The sequence below is a fragment of the Macaca mulatta genome, chromosome 9 (genome assembly GCF_049350105.2).
Source record: "Macaca mulatta isolate MMU2019108-1 chromosome 9, T2T-MMU8v2.0, whole genome shotgun sequence".
NCBI classification, from domain to species: domain Eukaryota; kingdom Metazoa; phylum Chordata; class Mammalia; order Primates; family Cercopithecidae; genus Macaca; species Macaca mulatta.
In genome coordinates this window covers 52,942,478-52,963,638 of record NC_133414.1, presented here as the reverse complement: position 1 = coordinate 52,963,638, position 21,161 = coordinate 52,942,478, and the positions used below count along the sequence as shown (strand labels likewise).

The 21,161-nt window shown below is 38.6% G+C and overlaps 1 protein-coding gene and 1 non-coding gene across 2 annotated transcripts in view; both read left to right on the top strand.

The window, feature by feature from the left end:
* The first annotated feature begins 1,195 nt into the window (after positions 1-1,195).
* LOC711226 (ankyrin repeat domain-containing protein 30B) overlaps positions 1,196-21,161 on the top strand; it is a 115,460-nt gene continuing 95,494 nt past the window's right edge. Inside the window, 5 exon segments of the mRNA XM_077947962.1 lie at positions 1,196-1,416; positions 14,649-14,763; positions 14,923-15,096; positions 16,977-17,083; positions 18,687-18,824. Coding sequence (XP_077804088.1) covers positions 1,196-1,416; positions 14,649-14,763; positions 14,923-15,096; positions 16,977-17,083; positions 18,687-18,824 — 755 coding nt within the window.
* LOC114670171 (U6 spliceosomal RNA) lies at positions 20,111-20,217 on the top strand. Its single transcript, XR_003719657.1, has one exon. It is a non-coding gene; the product is annotated as a U6 spliceosomal RNA (small nuclear RNA).

Below are 21,161 nucleotides of genomic sequence, written 5' to 3'. Positions count from 1 at the left end.
AAAATACGAAATTAGCCGGCATGGTGGCACATGCCTGTATTCCCTGCTATTCAGGAGGCTGAGGCAGGAGAATCGCTTCAACCTGGGAGGCAGAGGTTGTTGCAGTGAGCCGAGATCGCACCATTGCACTGTAGCCTGGGCGACAAGAGCCAGACTCCGTCTCAAGAAATAAACATCACAGCCTGGCGCGGTGGCTTATGCCTGTAGGCCCAGCACTTTGGGAGGCCCAGGCAGGCAGATCACTAGATCAGGATCAGCCCTAGGCTGAGCTGCAGCTGGCATTTGAACGTGGCAGCAGCGGTGGCAACCCAGTACCTGTCCGTGCCACCAGCAGCGGCGAACCCCAGGGTCGGACACCGCCACTGCGCCTAAGTCAGGCGGTGGGACCTCAGCTGTGGGAGGGCGGGAACCTGTCGCAAAGCTTCATCGTGTCAGCTATACAGGGCCCAGAGGTCGCGAGCTTGAGCTGCCAGCGCCGGCCAAGGAAGAGCAGAGCCCAGGGTGGAAGGGGGTGCACTCGGCGACCCTCAGCGGTCTGGGCCCAGCCCTGCAGCCTCCACTGTGGACTCAGGTGCAGCTCCCACCTGAACATGGCACGCGGCAGCAGGGACTCCAACCCTGACCCTGTCAGCGCCACCAGCAGGGCAGATACTTGGGCCAGAAGCCTCCAGGGCGCCTAAGTCAGGGGGTCGGTTCCCAGTTGCAGGAAGGCGGGAATCGACGCTCAGCGCCACCCTGGAGGCTGCACGGTGCCCAGCACCAGGGTCTAGCTCCTGGATCGCGGGTCGAGGAGGGGCCAGGGGCGGCTACGTCAAGCAGGCCGTGTTGCAGGGCGCCCACCACCTTCCGCTCCAAGGAGGCCCGCCAGCCCGGCAGTGCCTCAGCGGCAGGTGCCACCTGCACGCGGTGCCCGGTGGAGCGCGGCCAGGGCGCGTGTCTCCTCAGCCTGTTGAGTTGCGCATGAGCTGCTGCCTAACGGCTCTGCTCAGAATTTCTCCCGAGGGAGGCCGGAGTGTTCAAGAGCTTGGCGATACAGAAATTTTTACTGGTGTTGGGGCGGGTGCGGGAACTAAAGAAGGGCAAGTGGGAGCTGGGTGGGTGCTGGGGAAGGGCCAGCAGGAAGCGAGGGCGAGCGGTAGGGGCTGGGGAAGGGCGAGCGGGAGGCGCGGGTTCTCTCTAGCAGGGGGCTGCCGCCATGAAGAGGCTCTCAGCTGCCGCTGGCAAGGGCGTGCCGGGCCCGGAGCGCCCGAGCGCCTTCAGCGAGCTGGTCTACACCAAGAACGACTCGTACATCATCCACTTCGGGGATCTCGGGAAGATCCATAAAGCTGCCTCCCTGGGCCAAGTCCAGAAGCTGGAGAGTATGACAGTAACGAAGAAAACCATCGACCTGAACAAAAGAGATGTGAAGAAGAGGTACCAGGCCCTGACTGAGCCGGGGCTGCAGGAGGAGGTGGTGGCTGTGGGAGGATCGCCCCTTCAGAATGAGGAGCTGGGGGGCCTGGGGACGAGGGGAGCAGGTGGAGGAGTGGTGGGTGGAGGATTGGCGGGCTGTGGGGCGGCCATCCTGGGCAGGACCCCCAGGCCTGGGATGGGGGCGCCCTGCAGGGCAGAGGGCCCAGGCCACCTTAAAATCAACTCCAAACTTTAGTTGCTTTCTTCTTCACTCCCACTTCCTCTCACAGAGCACTGTGTAGAAGATTTTAGAGTGATTTAACTCACAAAATTAAGTACATACAGGGTTTTACTTTTAATGTACAGGTTTTAAAAGATAATGTTAGACACACTATGAAATGGTGCATAATGAAATAATTCCTATAATATATGAACTTCTTGGCTAAAAATTCTTTGGATAAAGTCCAATGTCCATTTTGATATCAATGAATGTCTATGTAAATATGTTCTTTGCTGAGGGACCCTAGAAGGAAACTTCGAGGTGGGAAGATGGCTTATGTTCTTGAATTTAAGAAGACTCATTTTTCTCAAGATGCAACTTCTTTAACAGTTTTACATAAACCAAGTAAAGTTATCAACGTTTTAACATTTTTAAAATTACACAGGCTTTTACTATTGTGATGACATTTTAAATATTTTGTAACGGAGTAGAAAAGTCCTGCCCTTCTAGACATCAAAATGTGCTATTAATTTGCACAAGATGGGCCGGGAGCAGTGGCTCACGCCTGTAATTCCAGCACTTCGGGTGGCTGAGGCGGGTGGATCATCTGAGGTCAGGAGTTCAAGACCAGCCTGGCCAATACGGTGAAACACCGTCTCTACAAAAATACAAAAATTAGCCGGGCCTGATGTTGGCTGCCTGTAATTCCAGCTACTCGGGAGGCTGAGGCGGGAGAATCACTTGAACCCGATAGGTGGAGTTTGCAGTGAGCCGAGATCCTGCCATTGCAATCCAGCCTAGGTGACAGAATGAGGCTCTGTCTAAAAAAACAAACAAACAAAAAATCACAAATTATTTGCTAACAGCTGAAAAGACAGGTAATTGAATACAACAGAATAGAAAATCCAGAAACACCCAAATATATGTAAGAATTTAGAACTTGATAATGATCACACTTTATACTAGTAGGAAAAGAATTAGTTTCATAAGTGAAATGCCTGCTTTTTGGAGAAAACTAGATTTTTATGGCACAAAATAAGTTCCTGATGGAATATAGATTAAAAATTTTTAATATACAAAAAGATAAAAATACCAGAAAAAACATGCCTATTTACACAGATACATTTTTATGTTGACAAAACCTTTCTAAGAAGCTCAGAAGCAAGCATTCTGAAGGGTAATTTAGTAAAACAAAAATTAAATTACCCTGCATATGTGAAAAAATAAAGGGCAGCATACTTGTAAATATTTACTACTCATGTATGTGTATGTGTGTATACATATTAGATTTAAAAATCTTTGTTTTATAGAGAATTCATTCAAATCAACAGAAAATCCTCTAATTTAAAATTGGGTAATTTAAATTAGTTATCTAAATTGTAGATCTAAAAAAAGTACTGGGCCTCTAATTTAAAACTGGGCAAAGTCCTGTTTTAAGATCTGCGAGTGACCTATGTACATAGGAAACAATATTTAGTGTTCCTGGTTAGAGAAGACATTTAAGTTAAAAGAGGAATCAAATACTGTTTTCTACCTACAAAGTTTGTGAGGATAAAAGGCAGTGACATTCATAGTACTCTTTAAAGTGTAAGTTTCAGATGACTTTTCCAATAGACAATTTGATGGTAAGTACCATATTTAAAAATTGTATATGCCCATTAGTGATCAATTCTATTATACTAAAATATTTTTAGAAAATAATGAAACATATCACAATTTCTTTTCTGAGCACTGCTTAAAATATCAATGTATTAAAAAGAATCCATTTAATAGTTTTTATAAATACATTTCAGTGAGTTTACAGCATGGGATAATATGTGACCACTCAAGGCAGAAACATATACAGAAGTATGTTAACATTTGAAAATGGATTTTGCTGTACCAAGTGAGGGTAAAATTCAGTTTGATTATACATACAGACTATGGTCTTGTGTTATCTGAAATTATGTCCAAAATATGATAAAATTTGTTATTTGAGGACGTTTGTTTTAATATAAAATGTTTTTCCTTTTTATTATTTTTGATTTCTGCATTGAACATGTACAATGCTATTAGTGAAAGTTTATTATTAATGAAATAATTTTTGGGAAGAGCAGCAATATGTATTTTGCACAGATAAAGATAATTTCTCGCTTTATGTATTTTTTATGTGCATTAGTATATTCTGTGAACTTTTAGCATCTTCAGAAGAGAATCTTTTTATCTGTGCTTATTGATTTACATATACATTTTATTAAACACATATTTTTATTATACATAGATTTATTACTTATATGTCAATAACTATAATCATTTTAGTGTAGTTTTATTATTAGAAAAATAAAATAGCAAATATAAGTGCTTTATTTATAGCAATTTTTTAAGATATTGAACATCCTAACTGTATTTATCCATTCTTTTAATCCATTCATCACATGTAAGCTGAATGCCTATTATGTAGAAGATACATTGTATTAACTCTCAAGACCTTTTCATCCTTAAAAATTTCACATTTACCTGCTCAGCCTGAGCAAAGTGAGGGATTTAAAATTGGAGTATTAGGGCTGAATCTCAATTGAAGCTTTTCCTCTCATCTTTCAAACAAAAACACTTCTGAAGTGAGAAACTAGTAAAAGATAACTACCAACCATGATATTGGAAATTTATAAGAGCTCTAAATAGTAATATTAATCTTCAAAAACATCTAATTTGCGAGTCGGCGGAGCAAGATGGCTGAATAGGAACAGCTCCAGTCTCCAACTCCCAGCGCGAGCGACACAGAAGACCAGTGATTTCTACATTTTCAACTGAGGTACTGGGTTCATCTCACTGGGGAGTGCCGGACGATCGGTGCTGGTCAGCTGCTGCAGCCCGACCAGCGAGAGCTGAAGCAGGGCGAGGCATTGCCTCACCTGGGAAGCGCAAGGGGGAAGGGAATCCCTTTTCCTAGCCAGGAGAACTGAGACACACAACACCTGGAAAATCGGGTAACTCCCACCCCAATACTGCGCTTTAAGCAAACAGGCACACCAGGAGATCATATCCCACACCTGGCCGGGAGGGTCCCACACCCACGGAGCCTCCCTCATTGCTAGCACAGCAGTCTGTGATCTACCGGCAAGGCAGCAGTGAGGCTGGGGGAGGGGCGCCCACCATTGCTGAGGCTTAAGTAGGTAAACAAAGCTGCTGGGAAGCTCGAACTGGGTGGAGCTCACAGCAGCTCAAGGAAACCTGCCTGTCTCTGTAGACTCCACCTCTGGGGACAGGGCAATAACAAACACAGCCGAAACCTCTGCAGACGCAAACGACTGTGTCTGACAGCTTTGAAGAGAGCAGTGGATCTCCCAACACGGAGGTTGAGATCTGAGAAGGGACAGACTCCCTGCTCAAGTGGGTCCCTGACCCCTGAGTAGCCTAACTGGGAGACATCCCCCACTAGGGGCAGTCTGACACCCCACACCTCACAGGGTGGAGTACACCCCTGAGAGGAAGCTTCCAAAGCAAGAATCAGACAGGTACACTCGCTGTTCAGAAATATTCTATCTTCTGCAGCCTCTGCTGCTGATACCCAGGCAAACAGGGTCTGGAGTGGACCTCAAGCAATCTCCAACAGACCTACAGCTAAGGGTCCTGACTGTTAGAAGGAAAACTATCAAACAGGAAGGACACCTACACCAAAACCCCATCAGTACATCACCATCATCAAAGACCAGAGGCAGATAAACCACAAAGATGGGGAAAAAGCAGGGCAGAAAAGCTGGAAATTCAAAAAATAAGAGCGCATCTCCCCCGGCAAAGGAGCGCAGCTCATCGCCAGCAATGGATTAAAGCTGGACGGAGAATGACTTTGACGAGATGAGAGAAGAAGGCTTCAGTCCATCAAATTTCTCAGAGCTAAAGGAGGAATTATGTACCCAGCACAAAGAAACTAAAAATCTTGAAAAAAAAGTGGAAGAATTGATGGCTAGAGTAATTAATGCAGAGAAGGTCATAAACGAAATGAAAGAGATGAAAACCATGACACGAGAAATACGTGACAAATGCACAAGCTTCAGTAACCGACTCGATCAACTGGAAGAAAGAGTATCTGCGATTGAGGATCAAATGAATGAAATGAAGTGAGAAGAGAAACCAAAAGAAAAAAGAAGAAAAAGAAATGAACAAAGCCTGCAAGAAGTATGGGATTATGTAAAAAGACCAAATCTACGTCTGATTGGGGTGCCTGAAAGTGAGGGGGAAAATTGAACCAAGTTGGAAAACACTCTTCAGGATATCATCCAGGAGAACTTCCCCAACCTAGTAGGGCAGGCCAACATTCAAATCCAGGAAATACAGAGAACGCCACAAAGATACTCCTCGAGAAGAGCAACTCCAAGACACATAATTGCCAGATTCACCAAAGTTGAAATGAAGGAAAAAATCTTAAGGGCAGCCAGAGAGAAAGGTCGGGTTACCCACAAAGGGAAGCCCATCAGACTAAGAGCAGATCTCTCGGCAGAAACTCTCCAAGCCAGAAGACAGTGGGGGCCAATATTCAACATTCTTAAAGAAAAGAATTTTCAACCCAGAATTTCATATCCAGCCAAACTAAGTTTCATAAGTGAAGGAGAAATAAAATCCTTTACAGATAAGCAAATGCTTAGAGATTTTGTCACCACTAGGCCTGCCTTACAAGAGACCCTGAAGGAAGCACTAAACATGGAAAGGAACAACCGGTACCAGCCATTGCAAAAACATGCCAAAATGTAAAGACCATCGAGGCTAGGAAGAAACTGCATCAACTAACGAGCAAAATAACCAGTTAATATCATAATGGCAGGATCAAGTTCACACATAACAATCTTAACCTTAAATGTAAATGGACTAAATGCTCCAATTAAAAGACACAGACTGGCAAACTGGATCAAGAGTCAAGACCCATCAGTCTGCTGTATTCAGGAGACCCATCTCACACGCAGAGACATACATAGGCTCAAAATAAAGGGATGGAGGAAGATTACCAAGCAAATGGAGAGCAAAAAAAAGCGGGGGTTGCAATACTAGTCTCTGATAAAACAGACTTTAAACCATCAAAGATCAAAAGAGACAAAGAAGGCCATTACATAATGGTAAAGGGATCAATTCAACAGGAAGAGCTAACTATCCTAAATATATATGCAGCCAATACAGGAGCACCCAGATTCATCAAGCAAGTCCTTAGAGACTTACAAAGAGACTTAGACTCCCATACAATAATAATGGGAGACTTCAACACTCCACTGTCAACATTAGACAGATCAACGAGACAGAAAGTTAACAAGGATATCCAGGAATTGAACTCATCTCTGCAGCAAGCAGACCTAATAGACATCTATAGAACTCTCCACCCCAAATCAACAGAATATACATTCTTCTCAGCACCACATCGTACTTACTCCAAAATCGACCACGTAATTGGAAGTAAAGCACTCCTCAGCAAATGTACAAGAACAGAAATTATAACAAACTGTCTCTCAGACCACAGTGCAATCAAACTAGAACTCAGGACTAAGAAACGCACTCAAAACCGCTCAACTACATGGAAACTGAACAACCTGCTCCTGAATGACTACTGGGTACATAACAAAATGAAGGCAGAAATAAAGATGTTCTTTGAAACCAATGAGAACAAAGATACAACATATCAGAATCTCTGGGACACATTTAAAGCAGTGTGTAGAGGGAAATTTATAGCACTAAATGCCCACAAGAGAAAGCAGGAAAGATCTAAAATCGACACTCTAACATCACAATTAAAAGAACTAGAGAAGCAAGAGCAAACACATTCGAAAGCTAGCAGAAGGCAAGAAATAACTAAGATCAGAGCAGAACTGAAGGAGATAGAGACACAAAAAACTCTCCAAAAAATCAATGAATCCAGGAGTTGGTTTTTTGAAAAGATCAACAAAATTGACAGACCACTAGCAAGACTAATAAAGAAGAAAAGAGAGAAGAATCAAATCGACGCAATTAAAAATGATAAAGGGGATATCACCACCGACCCCACAGAAATACAAACTACCATCAGAGAATACTATAAACACCTCTATGCAAATAACCTGGAAAATCTAGAAGAAATGGATAATTTCCTGGACACTTACACTCTTCCAAGACTAAATCAGGAAGAAGTTGAATCCCTGAATAGACCAATAGCAGGCTCTGAAATTGAGGCAATAATTAATAGCCTACCAACCAAAAAAAGTCCAGGACCAGATGGATTCACAGCTGAATTCTACCAGAGGTACAAGGAGGAGTTGGTACCATTCCTTCTGAAACTATTCCAATCAATAGAAAAAGAGGGAATCCTCCCTAACTCATTTTACGAGGCCATCATCATCCTGATACCAAAGCCTGGCAGAGACACAACAAAAAAAGAGAATTTTAGACCAATATCCCTGATGAACATCGATGCGAAAATCCTCAATAAAATACTGGCAAACCGGATTCAGCAACACATCAAAAAGCTTATCCACCATGATCAAGTGGGCTTCATCCCTGGGATGCAAGGCTGGTTCAACATTCGCAAATCAATAAACATAATCCAGCATATAAACAGAACCAAAGACAAGAACCACATGATTATCTCAATAGATGCCGAAAAGGCTTTTGACAAAATTCAACAGCCCTTCATGCTAAAAACGCTCAATAAATTCGGTATTGATGGAACGTACCTCAAAATAATAAGAGCTATTTATGACAAACCCACAGCCAATATCATACTGAATGGGCAAAAACTGGAAAAATTCCCTTTGAAAACTGGCACAAGACAGGGATGCCCTCTCTCACCACTCCTATTCAACATAGTGTTGGAAGTTCTGGCTAGGGCAATCAGGCAAGAGAAAGAAATCAAGGGTATTCAGTTAGGAAAAGAAGAAGTCAAACTGTCCCTGTTTGCAGATGACATGATTGTATATTTAGAAAACCCCATCGTCTCAGCCCAAAATCTCCTTAAGCTGATAAGCAACTTCAGCAAAGTCTCAGGATACAAAATTAATGTGCAAAAATCACAAGCATTCTTATACATCAGTAACAGACAAACAGAGAGCCAAATCAGGAATGAACTTCCATTCACAATTGCTTCAAAGAGAATAAAATACCTAGGAATCCAACTTACAAGGGATGTAAAGGACCTCTTCAAGGAGAACTACAAACCACTGCTCAGTGAAATAAAAGAGGACACAAACAAATGGAAGAACATACCATGCTCATGGATAGGAAGAATCAATATCGTGAAAATGGCCATACTGCCCAAGGTAATTTATAGATTCAATGCCATCCCCATTAAGCTACCAATGAGTTTCTTCACAGAATTGGAAAAAACTGCTTTAAAGTTCATATGGAACCAAAAAAGAGCCCGCATCTCCAAGACAATCCTAAGTCAAAAGAACAAAGCTGGAGGCATCACACTACCTGACTTCAAACTATACTACAAGGCTACAGTAACCAAAACAGCATGGTACTGGTACCAAAACAGAGATATAGACCAATGGAACAGAACAGAGTCCTCAGAAATAATACCACACATCTACAGCCATCTGATCTTTGACAAACCTGAGAGAAACAAGAAATGGGGAAAGGATTCCCTATTTAATAAATGGTGCTGGGAAAATTGGCTAGCCATAAGTAGAAAGCTGAAACTGGATCCTTTCCTTACTCCTTATACGAAAATTAATTCAAGATGGATTAGAGACTTAAATGTTAGACCTAATACCATAAAAATCCTAGAGGAAAACCTAGGTAGTACCATTCAGGACATAGGCATGGGCAAAGACTTTATGTCTAAAACACCAAAAGCAACGGCAGCAAAAGCCAAAATTGACAAATGGGATCTCATTAAATTAAAGAGCTTCTGCACAGCAAAAGAAACTACCATCAGAGTGAACAGGCAACCTACAGAATGGGAGAAAATTTTTGCAATCTACTCATCTGACAAAGGGCTAATATCCAGAACCTACAAAGAACTCAAACAAATTTACAAGAAAAAAACAAACAACCCCATCAAAAAGTGGGCAAAAGATATGAACAGACATTTCTCAAAAGAAGACATTCATACAGCCAACAGACACATGAAAAAATGCTCATCATCACTGGCCATCAGAGAAATGCAAATCAAAACCACAATGAGATACCATCTCACACCAGTTAGAATGGCAATCATTAAAAAGTCAGGAAACAACAGGTGCTGGAGAGGATGTGGAGAAATAGGAACACTTTTACACTGTTGGTGGGATTGTAAACTAGTTCAACCATTATGGAAAACAGTATGGCGATTCCTCAAGGATCTAGAACTAGATGTACCGTATGACCCAGCCATCCCATTACTGGGTATATACCCAAAGGATTATAAATTATGCTGCTATAAAGACACACACACACGTATGTTTATTGCAGCACTATTCACAATAGCAAAGACTTGGAATCAACCCAAATGTCCATCAGTGACAGATTGGATTAAAAAAATGTGGCACATATACACCATGGAATACTATGCAGCCATCAAAAAGGATGAGTTTGCGTCCTTTGTAGGGACATGGATGCAGCTGGAAACCATCATTCTTAGCAAACTATCACAAGAACAGAAAACCAAACACCGCATGTTCTCACTCATAGGTGGGAACTGAACAATAAGATCAGTTGGACTCAGGAAGGGGAACATCACACACAGGGGCCTATCATGGGGAGGGGGTAGGGGGGAGGGATTGCATTGGGAGTTATACCTGATGTAAATGACGAGTTGATGGGTGCAGCACAGCAACATGGCACAAGTATACATATGTAACAAACCTGCACGTTATGCACATGTACCCTACAACTTAAAGTATAATAATAATAAATAAATTTTAAAAAAATTCATATGTTGAAACTCTAATTCCAATTTGGTAGTAGTTGGAAGTCAGGTTTTTGGAAGGTGTGTAGGTCATGAGGGTAGAGACCTCATGAATGGGATTAGTGCCCTTATAATAAGAGACATGAGAGCTAGCTCTCTTTCCAACTTGTGAGGACACAAGGAGAAGTCGGCAATTTGCAATCTGGAATACAGCCCTCATCATAACCTTACCATGTTGGCACCGTGATCTCTGGCTTCCAATGTCCAGAATTGTGAAAAATAAATTTCTGTTGTTTATAAGCCAAAAAAAAAAAAAAAAAAAAAAATCTAATTTGCATGCATTCTATAAATCTAAATATGAATTTCCATACATTCTGTAAATCTAAATAGGGAATAAAATGAGCCATGCCTATTTATTTGAATCCAAAGTTTTCTTTGGCTTGAAGTTTTTAAAATATTAAAGAAGTAGCTTGTTTTAACAATTTATTGTTTTTATTTCTTTTTTTTTTTTTTTTTTTTTACTTTTTTAATTTTTTTTTTTTCTTTTTTTTTTTTTCTTTTTTTTTTTTTAATTTATTTATTATTATTATACTTTAAGTTGTAGGGTACATGTGCATAACGTGCAGGTTTGTTACATATGTATACTTGTGCCATGTTGCTGTGCTGCACCCATCAACTCGTCATTTACATCAGGTATAACTCCCAATGCAATCCCTCCCCCCTACCCCCTCCCCATGATAGGCCCCGGTGTGTGATGTTCCCCTTCCTGAGTCCGAGTGATCTCATTGTTCAGTTCCCACCTATGAGTGAGAACATGCGGTGTTTGGTTTTCTGTTCTTGTGATAGTTTGCTAAGAATGATGGATTCCAGCTGCATCCAAGTCCCTACAAAGGACTCAAACTCATCCTTTTTGATGGCTGCATAGTATTCCATGGTGTATATGTGCCACATTTTCTTAATCCAATCTGTCACTGATGGACATTTGGGTTGATTCCAAGTCTTTGCTATTGTGAATAGTGCTGCAATAAACATACGTGTGCATGTGTCTTTATAGCAGCATAATTTATAATCCTTTGGGTATATACCCAGTAATGGGATGGCTGGGTCATATGGTACATCTAGTTCTAGATCCTTGAGGAATCGCCATACTGTTTTCCATAATGGTTGAACTAGTTTACAATCCCACCAACAGTGTAAAAGTGTTCCTATTTCTCCACATCCTCTCCAGCACCTGTTGTTTCCTGACTTTTTAATGATTGCCATTCTAACTGGTGTGAGATGGTATCTCATTGTGGTTTTGATTTGCATTTCTCTGATGGCCAGTGATGATGAGCATTTTTTCATGTGTCTGATGGCTGTATGAATGTCTTCTTTTGAGAAATGTCTGTTCATATCCTTTGCCCACTTTTTGATGGGGTTGTTTGTTTTTTTCTTGTAAATTTGTTTGAGTTCTTTGTAGGTTCTGGATATTAGCCCTTTGTCAGATGAGTAGATTGCAAAAATTTTCTCCCATTCTGTAGGTTGCCTGTTCACTCTGATGGTAGTTTCTTTTGCTGTGCAGAAGCTCTTTAATTTAATGAGATCCCATTTGTCAATTTTGGCTTTTGTTGCCATTGCTTTTGGTGTTTTAGACATGAAGTCTTTGCCCATGCCTATGTCCTGAATGGTACTACCTAGGTTTTCCTCTAGGATTTTTATGGTATTAGGTCTAACATTTAAGTCTCTAATCCATCTTGAATTAATTTTCGTATAAGGAGTAAGGAAAGGATCCAGTTTCAGCTTTCTACTTATGGCTAGCCAATTTTCCCAGCACCATTTATTAAATAGGGAATCCTTTCCCCATTTCTTGTTTCTCTCAGGTTTGTCAAAGATCAAATGGCTGTAGATGTGTGGTATTATTTCTGAGGACTCTGTTCTGTTCCATTGGTCTATATCTCTGTTTTGGTACCAGTACCATGCTGTTTTGGTTACTGTAGCCTTGTAGTATAGTTTGAAGTCAGGTAGCGTGATGCCTCCAGCTTTGTTCTTTTGACTTAGGATTGTCTTGGAGATGCGGGCTCTTTTTTGGTTCCATATGAACTACCATCAGAGAATACTATAAACACCTCTACGCAAATAAACTGGAAAATCTAGAAGAAATGGATAATTTCCTGGACACTTACACTCTTCCAAGACTAAACCAGGAAGAAGTTGAATGCCTGAATAGACCAATAGCAGGCTCTGAAATTGAGGCAACAATTAATAGCCTACCAACCAAAAAAAGTCCAGGACCAGATGGATTCACAGCTGAATTCTACCAGAGGTACAAAGAGGAGTTGGTACCATTCCTTCTGAAACTCTTCCAATCAATAGAAAAAGAGGGAATCCTCCCTAACTCATTTTATGAGGCCAACATCATCCTGATACCAAAGCCTGGCAGAGACACAACAAAAAAAGAGAATTTTAGACCAATATCCCTGATGAACATCGATGCAAAAATCCTCAATAAAATACTGGCAAACCGGATTCAGCAACACATCAAAAAGCTTATCCACCATGATCAAGTGGGCTTCATCCCTGGGATGCAAGGCTGGTTCAACATTCGCAAATCAATAAACGCAATCCAGCATATAAACAGAACCAAAGACAAGAACCACATGATTATCTCAATTGATGCAGAAAAGGCTTTTGACAAAATTCAACAGCCCTTCATGCTAAAAACGCTCAATAAATTCGGTATTGATGGAACGTACCTCAAAATAATAAGAGCTATTTATGACAAACCCACAGCCAATATCATACTGAATGGGCAAAAACTGGAAAAATTCCCTTTGAAAACTGGCACAAGACAGGGATGCCCTCTCTCACCACTCCTATTCAACATAGTGTTGGAAGTTCTGGCTAGGGCAATCAGGCAAGAGAAAGAAATCAAGGGTATTCAGTTAGGAAAAGAAGAAGTCAAATTGTCCCTGTTTGCAGATGACATGATTGTATATTTAGAAAACCCCATTGTCTCAGCCCAAAATCTCCTTAAGCTGATAAGCAACTTCAGCAAAGTCTCAGGATACAAAATTAATGTGCAAAAATCACAAGCATTCTTATACACCAGTAACAGACAAACTGAGAGCCAAATCAGGAATGAACTTCCATTCACAATTGCTTCAAAGAGAATAAAATACCTAGGAATCCAACTTACAAGGGATGTAAAGGACCTCTTCAAGGAGAACTACAAACCACTGCTCAGTGAAATCAAAGAGGACACAAACAAATGGAAGAACATACCATGCTCATGGATAGGAAGAATCAATATAGTGAAAATGGCCATACTGCCCAAGGTAATTTATAGATTCAATGCCATCCCCATCAAGCTACCAATGAGTTTCTTCACAGAATTGGAAAAAACTGCTTATTGTTTTTATTTCAACTCTCCTTTTGTGTAGTACTCTTAAAAGGTAAAATTTCTTTCATTGTTAATCCTGTGAGTAGGACTGCCATACATATATATGTATATACCATATTCCACTTCTTGGAAGGCACTGTGAATTGCGTGATGCCTCCTTATTTTATGCACCAATAAAAGATTGTTTAAATTTCTGCCAAATATAGTTGTAATAAATAATGAATTATAAGTGGCATTTCCATGCCAGAGATGTTAAAATATGAGAAATTGAGCATCTTAGAATCTTTAAAATACTGTGTTACCTCTAACTTTTAAAACACACCACAAAGTAGGCATAATTGCACCATTTTACTTAAAATGTTTTCTTTGTTAAGTAGTAGTAATAATTATAATATCTAACAATTACTGAGCTGTTACACGTACTAGGAACTCTCCCAAATACTTTGCGTAGATTCTCATTGAGGCATCACAGTGATGTCCTGAGATAACTGTATGAAGATGAACTGTATTCATCTTCATTTGATTGATGAGAAAATTGAGGTGCAGAAAGTTTAAGTGACAGCTAGAAAGTGAAAGATCTTAAAGTAATATTCAAGCTCAAGTTGAACTGAATCCAAAGGTCAAATTCTTTGTATTCAAACAGGCCACTCTTTCGTTAATGTAGTGAGCCAAAAGAGTGAATGAACATTGTACTTTCTTCAGGAGAATATTAAATATTTGTTTTGAAGGCAGAGAAAGAGCCTGGTATTTAATGTTGACAATTACATAAATCATTGTATGTTTTGAGACAGTGGACTAAACTTTGCCAACAAGTCCTCTCACTCTCATAGGACTGCTCTACACTGGGCCTGTGTCAACGGCCATGCGGAAGTAGTAACATTTCTGGTAGACAGAAAGTGCCGACTTGATGTCCTTGATGGCGAAAACAGGACACCTCTGATGAAGGTAAATAGTAGTCAATTTTTTTCAGTAGAAGATGGATTTGGTTCCAATACACAGAATAAAAATGAATTTAGTTGAAACACAACTAGTCTGTGAAACCTGTGGAATACTTATTTTGATTTCTTATAATTTATAATTTACTTCTTGCTTAAATACCGACAGGCTCTACAATGCCAGAGGGAGGCTTGTGCAAATATTCTGATAGATTCTGGTGCTGATCTAAATGTTGTAGATATGTATGGCAACACAGCTCTCCATTATGCTGTTTATAGTGAGAATTTGTCAATGGTGGCAAAACTGCTGTCCCATGGTGCAGTCATCGAAGTGCAAAACAAGGTAGACGTTAACCAATGTTATTTTCAAAATATTTGAAATCCATTTGTTTTAACATTAACATATGTAAAAGTGTTATATTTGAAAGCTCAAACATTCCTTGAATGAAAATAAGTTGAAAGAACTTAATTACCTAAGATTTTACTTTAAATATTAATATTTTTACAAGAACTATTAGAGACTATGGCTTTTCTGTGCATTTATGATAAATATTTGAGTTTGTTAAAGGTAAAACTTTTTCAAATATTCTTTCCTACCCAAGTTTTTTTTTCTTTCCAATTATTGTAAAACTACAGGAAAGCAAAATTTGCCTTCATAAATTGAGTCAACATGTAAAATTTAGGAGACATGCAGAAATCTGGATTTCTTCTTAAAGGATTGAATCTGGTGTCTCTTGAGCCCATATGACTGTTTTGCATGCTAAGAAGACGTTCCAGCTTTACACAAAGCATATGCTTCCAGTTTGCTACTGTGCCCACCTAGTTACATCACTTACTCAACTTACCTCTTTTGCCTTTGTAAATATTTCAGTCATCAATTCCTCTCTCATAGTATATGTTGGTAAAGATTTCAAGGTATTCAAGGCAGTTTATTGGTGTTTATAATATATGGTTTATATCTTACATTAATTCATTAATATTGGGGTTGACTTCTAGAATTTAGAAGATTTTTTTAAACAATGATTTTTCTATATATAAACCATAAATAATAATCTTTTATTAGAATGCTTTTAAGCCTTTTCAGATTAATCATGGTTGTATTTGAATAAGTTATGTGCATTGCAGAAAATATTATATCCTTCTTCTCAGAATTGTCCCTTAAAATTCAAGTGATTTAGGGGCTTCTATTATGCTAATCCACATAGGTGAGTTAGAACTTTCATGAATAAGCCATTTTATTCATATTTTTGATGTTTTGCCAAAAATTAAGTAGCAATTACAATAGAAACCAGAATACAAATGGATTGTTGCATTTTAAGAAATAGATATGCATTAGGATCCTAGGATTGTCATTATAATTGATAATAAACTTTTATACTGAATTTCTAATAGCTGAGATAAAATTTTATTGTCTTGTAACAGGAGAAACCCCATGGACCATTTAATAATAAGCAGTCAAAGTTCATTTGAAGCCAATCTCTTTTAATTTAGAGCCACTTCCTTAGTGACTCATTTAGAGCAGGAGTGCCTGACATTGGCATCTGGGATCTTGGGATTATTGATAGAAGAGAATCAAAAGAGTTTGTATCACCCAGAGGAAACCTCCATTTTTCTTGGAAAGCTTACAAAACTGCATCCCTGAAATTCTAATTTGTCAAATGTTAATCTCTGCCACAAAAATACATTGTCAAATAAGTATTAGGCAAAGTTCAAGTCATTTATTGAATAATGGACATTTAATTCACAGTTTTATAATATTTCTTGAACATATATAATGGTGGAATCTGTTGGGGTACATTGCTTCTGGTAAGGTAATTATTCTCTGGAATATAGTTTAAGAAACACTGCCCTAGAGGTAATTATTTAGATTACTCATTTAGTCAAAAACAAATTATTTGCTACTATGTCTTAGGGTTTAAGGATATAGAGATAAAAGATACAGCCCTTGCCCTCAAGAAGCTCTTGGTTTAGATGGGAAACCATAAAATCATTACAATATAATGATTTTTGGAGATAACCAGAGTTAATGTGGTGATGCAGAGGTTGAATGTTTACAAGGGAAGGTGCAGTGCATGGGAAAGCACAGAAAAGGGAGAAAGAAGGGACTGCTGTTGATTTACTTTCTATTTTATGTGTTTAAGTTAATAGGATATTATGTAAGGTATTCAGTTCAGTTGAGAAATATGTAATTTCATGATTATAAATTGTTTTGATATTTTGCAGGCTAGCCTCACACCCCTTTTACTGGCCATAATGAAAAGAAGTGAGCGAATTGTGGAATTTTTGCTGACCAAAAATGCAAATGCAAATGTAGTTAATGAGTTTAAATGGTATGGTACTTCTTTTTTTTTTTTTTAAAAAAAAACACTTGACTAGTGTTCTAGATTAATAACACTCAAGTCAGAAATATTAAATTAATAACATTTAGTTAAAATTATTAGATTATAGTGAAACATATAAACACAAATTATCAGAAGAAAAGCGATTATTTGGACTGGTCAACATAAAGAACAGTATATAGTAGGACTTATCTTCTCTTATTATATCGACTGATTCTTATGTGTAATCTGATGTTTTTGGTTGCATCATCTTCTATTAATGAAAGTGGTTCTGTATTAGTTTTAAGAAGTGTGAACCTTTTCAGTTTATTTTATAATTCAATATTGAATTATTAACAGTTTTATAGTATTTTTCTAACTTCTCTTTTTTATACACTTTTTAAAACATGCAATATTTGCTGGGCATGGTAGCTGTTGCCTGTTATCCCAGCACTTTGGGAGGCCAAGGTGGTTGGATCACATGAGGCCAGGAGTTTGAGACCAGCTTAGCCAATATGGTGAAACCCCATCTCTAATAAAAACACAAAAATTAGCTGGGCATGGTGGCACATGCCTGTAGTCCCAGCTACTCAGGGGGCTGAGACACGAGAATCGCTTGACCCAAGAGGCAGAGGTTGCAGTGAGCTGAGATCATGCCACCACACTCCAGCCTGGGTAATAGAGTGAGATTCTATCTCAAAGAAAAAAAAGCAATATTAAATAGAAATAGGAGTATAAAATCATTTTGTCTTTAGGATGACTGTTTGCTTTAATAAAGTTGTTTTCTTTGAAGCATATTAATTTTAGGTTATCCCTATGTGACTGTTAATTGCTGCCACCAGATACTGTGAATTTATTATTATTTTTTCCTTTTTTATTCATAGGGTATTTTTATTTTTAATTTGAATGGGTAGAGGGAAGAAAGACATCTTTAATTGGATTAATATTTTAGTTAATTAAGATAAGTCATAGGTGAGTGATAAAGAGAAAAGATGCTTTTGATTCACACAAGACTGAGTTTAATTTATAGCTTCCACACTTGATAGGTGTGACTTTGCAAACATTACTTAATACCAAGTATGATTTTCTATATGAAAAGGAGAATAGTAATATGTCCTTTAAGAATGATTATATTGAAGTAACATTATAAATATCAACAGCATTTAATTCAGTGTTTCATACATTGTTATCAGCATTGTTAACTAAACTTTCTATGACTGCTACTACTATCATTATTCCTAATATTGTTTTAAGCTTTCAGATTGCTCTCACTTGTCTAACTTCTAGCTGATTTTGAAGTACAAAATATTACATCAGACTAAGGAAGAAATAGATAATTTTTCACTTAAATATTTGCCTCTTTGAGATTAGTGAACAAAGCATAATTCCTTGCCCCTCAAAGGACTTTATGTTAGCCAATTCTAGTATGCCATATCCCAATGGGACATGAGTCTTTTTGCCCCTTCCTTTTAGATTTGGTGGTAATTTGCAAGGATAAACACTTGAGCACTCCAGATACTTATGTTTGTTAGTACATGTAAATGGTTAATTCTACACTGACAGGCACATATTAAATTGGTTCTGCTCATAATAAGTTATTTCTTTGTTATTTTAGCACAGCCCTTATGCTTGCCATATGTGATGGATCATCAGAGATAGTTGGCATGCTTCTTCAGCAAAATGTTGACATCTTTGCTGAAGATATGTGTGGAATGACTGCAGAACATTATGCTGCTGCTTGTGGAGTTAATGTGTAAGTGTTTACATTTAAAAGCTAGGTGAGATTTTATAGTTTGTTCCAGGTAGTTTTTGAATGACTGTGACTTAATTCACTTTATCAGCCAGAAACTAGGCAAATAGCCAGACTAGTTAGAAGGAGTATTGGGTCCAGAATTCTTTATTTTAGGACTTTCAACAACTTTATCCCTAGGGATCCTAATGTTGACTGCTTGATTTGAAGTATAATCCCTATGCGCGGGATAAATACAGTGTCACAATTTTAATTTTTCTAATTAGTTATTTGGGTCTTGAAATGTCCACTTTGGCAGAAAACCCGATAGTGTCCCCTGGGGGCTGTCTTCCATATCTCAATACTTGAATTTTTAAAAAGAATCTAAGGGGTTCCTTAAGTCCAAGGAAGATATTCATTTTGTATAAGTCAGAAGGACTTGGGGGGACATGGCCATTCTCTTCATTTTATTATTTCCATTGATTCTGTTGCTGCATCGTTGCCATTGAAATTGCGCCTGCAGTCTGGCAATGATCGACCTTTGTGACCAGGATGCCCTTACTAACACAGATCCCTCAGTTTTCATAGTGATCCGTATGTAGACTTCAAAGTTATTACAGTTTTTTTTTTTTTTACTTTTTTTAAAAAAAGTTATTATTATTTTTTTATTAATTACAAAGTTAATACACATACATATTCTCAGCCATTGTTTCCAAAGTACCAGCACTCCGCTCTGGCAGCTAGAACTTTTATCTTTAGCCACACACATAGTGAGCAAGTTGACCCTTCTCCCACTCAAAACCTCATGTGAAACCTACATCTTAACCTGGACTTGGCCTAGACCTTCATGGTAAGTTATCCTTTGAGTGACTTTTTTCTATTTTCTCTAGCAAATATTAGTTGTGATAGTTTAAAACTGTAAGTCAGGTTGAAATAATGTTACAGGAAGAAATTAGAGATCCATTTTTATTCTATTACCAGATCTATATCCCTGGCCCTTTATATCCTGTGTAGCACCATTTTGTAGGTAGTGGAAGGTCTCATCTTATTCTGTAAAATCCCATGTCATCTTTCCAAAGTTGTAGTGGGTTCTAACTTGTGGTTGTCCCCTCAAGTGATTCTTTTTTCCTAAAAGTAAAAATCTTCCTTGTTAACTTGCATCTCTACCTTGAGTTTTTAAAATATTTTCAAATTCTGCATTACCATGAAGCCATTCAATAGACTTCACTCTATCTCAAGTAAGTTGTTTAGATTTAACAGAGCAAGCCTCATCCATCACTGATAGTCTTCACATATAAAAGTAGGGATTTGTGCTGACTTCAGGGGTACATATGCTAAAATTGAAACAATGTCAAGAAGGTCAGCATGGTCCCTGCACAAGGATGACATACAAATCTGTGAAGTGTTGCGTATTTCTTGCAGTCCCCAAAAGGACATGTAACTACTTTCTAACTAGCTCCAAGGAAACGGTGTGAGTCAAAGCAAAATGGGTGGCACCCAGTATTGCAATTGTGATTTTCATACAAAAAATATTTATGTAAGGTGATATATGAAATGAGGTATGGTAACACATAGGATCTTCTGTGCAATATGTTGTTAGTAGGCATCTCAGAAATGAGAAAATACCAACTTGTATCTTCTTTGTGGAACTTATAAAAAATAAAGGTAGGGTTTTGTCTTCTACAGCAGCTGGAAATGAACATAGTGACTAAGCATCATTCTAACAAAGATTTGTTCATTCAGGTTAAAGGAGGTAGATAAAGAGTAGTAGTAGTCCAAGCCAGATGCTGACATCTGTTAGTTTTCTGCCTTTGGTGTGACTGATGAGCTCAGTAATAGAGGATAATCAGGTTATCCAATTTAATGAATTAATATATTTATAAATAAATTTCATTACAAATTATAAAATAGCTTAGATGCCTAAATTACAAGCCACAAGGAATAGAACATCTAATAACCAAAAGCAGGAATTAATAACAGAAAACTGCAACATTTGAACATTATAACCTATGAATAAACACTTTTTTTAAAAAAATTAAATTTATTTTTTGTAGAGACAGAGTCTCCCTGGGTTGCCCAGGCTGGTCTTGAACTTCTGGGCTCAAGCAATCCTCCTGTCTCAGCATCCCAAAGTGATTGCATCACAGGCATGAGCCACTGCACCAGGCCAACACATGGTGTTTTATTGGGAATTTTAAAATAGCTTCAGCAATAAGGTTCAAGAATAAATTATTTCATTGTTTCATTATTTCTTTGAGCATTTTAAAAGTGTTTTATTGTTAAATCTTTGTGATAACCTAGTGAAATAAGGCTCTAAAATCCTCATTTTTAGAAGACATTGAGCCTAAGAGAAGCAACTTG